Source organism: Aedes albopictus, chromosome 1, assembly GCF_035046485.1.
Source record: "Aedes albopictus strain Foshan chromosome 1, AalbF5, whole genome shotgun sequence".
Classification (NCBI taxonomy): Eukaryota; Metazoa; Arthropoda; class Insecta; order Diptera; family Culicidae; genus Aedes; species Aedes albopictus.
Window position 1 is genome coordinate 269,919,962 of NC_085136.1, and position 4,712 is coordinate 269,924,673.

Sequence of the window (4,712 nt, forward strand, 5' to 3'; positions counted from 1 at the left end):
TTAATGGATTTCATGGGCGTTCAATGGGGCTCCAGGGGGCTTCAGGTAGTGTTCCAGAAAGTCTCAAGTTGTTTCACGGGGCATGCCATGGAGTTTAATGGGGTCCCAGAAGCGTTTCAGAGTTTTTTAATGGGGTTACAGGGCGTTCAATAGGGTTTCAGGGAACCCCAGGGACGTTCCAGGGGGTTTCATCGTCGTTTTATAGGACTTTATGGTGTTTCAGAGGCGTTACAGGGCATTTCAGGTGCATTCCAAAAGTGTCCCAAAAGGTGTCAAGGGGTTACATGAGCGTTCCTGGGTTCTCAAGTGATTTCCGTGGTGTTAAATAGGGTTTCAGGGGAATTCCATGGGGATTAAGGGGTTTCAGGAGCATTACACGGAAAGGGGTTTCAGGGGCGTTCCAAGACTGTTCTTTTCATCTCAGGGGATTTCAGAGTCGTTCCAGGGAGTTCTGAGGGGTTTCAGGGGCGTTTCAGAGGTGTTTCCGGGGATTTGAAGCGGTTTCAAGAGCGTTCCAGGGGGTGTATTCCTGATATCACTTGAAATTTTAATTACCCTACGTGTTTCCAAACGAAACCTTTGATTGGAGCTACAGACTGCAGTTCTGGGCGCTCGATTGTCGCAGTTCGTGGAAAAAAAATCATACTCTACGCATCTCAAGGAAAGTCCTTTGGAGGGACTCAACAACCGTGCTCTCCTGGCTGCGAGCTGACCAGTGACGATACAAACAATTCGTCGTGTTCAGGATCGGAGAATTGCTGACCATCACCGATGTTGGATACTGGCGGTAGATTTCAACCAAACAGAACCCAGCGGATCTCGCAACGAAGTGGGGAAACGGGCCCAACCTAACGGCCAACAGCGTATGGTTCAGAGGTCCCGCATTTCTTCAGTTATCGGAAGATGAATGGCCAGTGCAGGAAACGTCGACGCCGTCTACAGAAGAAGAGCTACGCCCGCCCCTGCTATGCACATAAGGCTACGAGTATTCCTGATCGTCTGGTAGAACTTGAGCGCTTCACTCAGCTTACCCGAGCTACTCCAGCTGTCGCTTACGTTTTACGCTTCATTGCGAACCTCAATCAGAAAGACACACGACAGGAGGGAGTCGTTGGCCCGTTATCTTCGGAAGAATTGGCACGAGCAGAATACCTGCTTATCCGTGAGACACAGTGGCAATCTATTCCGGACGAGATCCTTGTACGCAACCGTTTAAAGCCGAAAACCGAACAAGAATTTCTGGAAAAATCTAGTGCTCTCTATCAACTATGTCCTGTCCAATGTCCAGTTTTGGATGAGCAAGGCATTCTTCGCGTTGATGGCAGAATATGAGCAGCCCCAAACGTCAATATGCAAACAAAACTTCCAGTGATCCTCCCGCGGAAACACAAGTTCACTGAACTATTATTGGACAGCTAACATCGTAGATATCTACACAATAACACTGAGACTGTATTGAATGAGGTCCGCCAGGCTTACTTCATTCCAAGACTCAGGTTGGCGGTTAAAGGCGCAGCTAAAGCTTGTCAATGGTGTAGGATCTACAAAAGTGCACCGGAGATTCCCCGTATGGCGCTTCTGCCACTAGCAAGACTGGCGTCATTAAGATCGGAAGAAGCAACGCAAAACACTGGATAGCCGTGTTTACATGTTTGATCATACGGACGGTACACGTCGAAGTGGCCCACAATCTAACCACGGATTCGTGCATCAAATGCATTCGGCGGTTCATTTGTCGCAGAGGAGCACCAGCCGAGATATATTCGGACAACGGAACCAACTTTCTAGGCGCCGCTAAGCTTCTTCAGGATCAAGTTGAGCAGTTGGCCGTAACATTCACGGGCACCACTACCAAGTGGGTATTCAATCCGCCCGGAACTCCGCATATGGGTGGAGCATGGGAGCGGATGGTCCGCTCCGACAAAACAGCAGTTGGAACGGCATACAACAACAACCGCAAGCTGGAAGACGAGGCGTTGGAATCGTTTATGGTGGGAGCCGAAGCTATCGTGAACAGACGACCTCTCACATATCTGCCGCTCACGTCGGAGGAAAGTGAAGCTCTCACTCCAAATCATTTTTTGTTGGGCAATTCGAGCGGCGTCAAACAACACGCTGTCGAAGCAACGGGTCCAGCGGAAGCTCTCCGCTCATCCTGGCACCAAGTTCAACATCAGCTCGACATGTTTGGAGGAGGTGGCTTAAATAGTATTCGCTAACGCTAAAGAGACGACCGAAGTGGTGTGGCGAAGCAAAGGCTGTGGCTGAAGGTCAACTGGTTCTGGTGGTCGGTGAAGGCAAAAGAAACGAGTGGACAAGAGGCCGTATTGTCGAAGCAATTCAAGGGGCTGATGGGAGAGTACGGCAAGCAATAGTCCAAACGGCGAGGGGGCTTGTTCGTAGATCGGTGGCTAGGTTGGCAATACTAGAGGTTGATGAGGTTGGAAAAACTGGACCTGGTGGTCAGTGTTACGAGGGAGAGGTGGTTGATTCTGGCAACACTTCTGGTAACGCTCCGATGACGGCCGGAGCGAACCATCAAACATCCGTCAGGGATACTGTGACAGGAGAACAATACAACGATATGTGATGTATTATCATTGTTCGCCTGCCACAGTCTCCTTGACGGGTGTTTGACGGTTCGCTCCGGCCGTCATCGGAGCGTTGCCAGAAGTGTTGCCAGAATCAACATAAAGTGTTTACCCCATTGACCGGTTTTGATGAAAAATATAAACTTATTATTTATCAAACTAAAATTGAGCTTGGAATCGAAAAGGAAGACGTTAAACCTTGCTTCCATAAAAAGTTGTTTTTTCCTTTAAACAAATCATATGCTCAAAAGGGGATCAAGTGTCACCCTCTCTCTCTCTCTTCTCTCTCTTCTTGGCGTAACGTCCTCACTGGGACAAAGCCTGCTTCTCAGCTTAGTGTTCTATGAGCACTTCCACAGTTATTAACTGAGAGCTTCCTCTGCCAATGACCATTTTGCATGTGTATATCGTGTGGCAGGCACGAAGATACTCTATGCCCAAGGAAGTCAAGAAAATTTCCTTTACGAAAAGATCCTGGACCGACCGGGAATCGAACCCGTCACCCTCAGCATGGTCATGCTGAATACCCGTGCGTTTACCGCCTCGGCTATATGGGCCCGTGTCACCCACTTTTGGAAAATACATCATAAGACATCCCAAGTAACATTTTAAGTTTTGTATAAGAGGTTCTCATGATCAATTTAATAAAACTTGCAATAAAACTTATTCATACATCAAAACCTCTTGATAACCTCTTTATGAGCATCATCAGGCCAAGTGGACCACTCTCGGAAAGGTTTTGCTAACCGTTTTAAGAGTAGCAATAACATTGTTTTAAAACCTAGTTGAAAAATTTTCCATACTCAAAAAGAGGTTATGATGATTCTTGTTGTTTTTTTTCAACAAAAATTATGACAGCTCAAGAAACAGAGAAGTTTCATCAATAGCACGTAAAGTTCAGGAACAGATATCATTCGAAAGTATGAGCGATCATTTCAAAGTAATAATTTAGTAGTTATATTATTGCTAGGTTTATGCGGATTCAATTTTATCGTGAATGTTGGGGTTGCAGAAACATAAAATTAATGCGCTTCGAAATTGGTGACTATTATCATCTTGGAATGAAACAAATCAATTTGTTAATTTAGTAAAACTATCTCGAATTACAAGAAAACTCAGCTGAGAGAGTTTAGTTGTGTAAGCATGCTATAGAAATGACGGCAAACTATCAATTCGTTGCTAATTTGAGCAAAATAAACTAATTTTTCATTCACGTACCTATCTGATTCTTCACTATGACGACGACCATAATTGGCGAAAATAGAACGAAAGCCAGTTTACTTTTATGATGACCGCAATAAACCTAGTGTCGTAGTTTCTGCTTTTCCACCAGCAGATGTCGTTACTAATCGAACAGATCGCCATCTGTTGAGAGTTTGAACAGTTTTATTGTGGTAATAATGAATGCCAAAAGGTTTGCATATCGAAGAGTTTTGTTTACTCTTAAAATCTGGCTTTATGAATATCTTCAAGTATACTATAAAACATTTCATCAATGGTTTTCATAAAAGTAGTCATACAACTGTGAGTTTCAATTATTGCTGTAATAAAACCTAATGAAAATCAAACAAAACCAATCAGCAAAAAAATGTTACTTGGAATGCCTCCATAAAAAAACAGTTTTGAAAACTTCAGCAATAATTTAACGTTTTTCCGTTGTATATAAGCTTGGGATAGATATCTACCTGCCAGTCTGTGTAAAACTCGGATCTAGTTATGTGTATTTCTCAAATTTACAGGTAAATTAAGAAAAAGGGATCAAATCTACCCAGTCTCCCCTACGTTGTTCGCTCTGGTCAAAATATCGCCGATATAAAAATCTTCTCGCTGTACCTTCGCTGCATGTGTACACCTGGAAGCTTCTTCATCTGCCAGTCATTGAAAGCACTTCGTCACTAGATACGGAGATGATTCTGTGTCGTAGCTGTCCGCTAATACGTTCTCGGGGGTTCATCTGGCCAGTTTCGATAGACAATTCGCTGGAGATGCCTGGCGCTGCATGTTCTAGTTCCATTCGAAAGAGATTTGGATTGTGCATTAGCGGAATCGAGTTCAGTCATGTGCCTTCTGGGGACAGAGATAGTCAAGTGGTCCCGTAGCTTGGAGGAAAGAAACTCCCGT

The 4,712-nt window shown here is 44.7% G+C and overlaps 1 protein-coding gene across 1 annotated transcript; it reads left to right on the forward strand.

Annotated features, from left to right (window-relative positions):
• The first annotated feature begins 903 nt into the window (after positions 1-903).
• LOC134291729 (uncharacterized) lies at positions 904-2,219 on the forward strand. The gene is made up of 2 exons (XM_062859851.1): positions 904-1,200; positions 1,539-2,219. Exons 1-2 carry the CDS (start codon positions 904-906, stop codon positions 2,217-2,219), a joined length of 978 nt encoding a protein of 325 aa, XP_062715835.1.
• The last annotated feature ends 2,493 nt before the right edge of the window (positions 2,220-4,712 follow it).

Bases quoted from the DNA above. Each gene is read 5' to 3' on its own strand.
- LOC134291729 (XM_062859851.1), top strand. From the start codon at position 904: ATGAATGGCCAGTGCAGGAAACGTCGACGCCGTCTACAGAAGAAGAGC. The intron at 1,201-1,538 runs GTACGCAACCGT...TCAATGGTGTAG, and splicing joins CTATTCCGGACGAGATCCTT to GATCTACAAAAGTGCACCGG.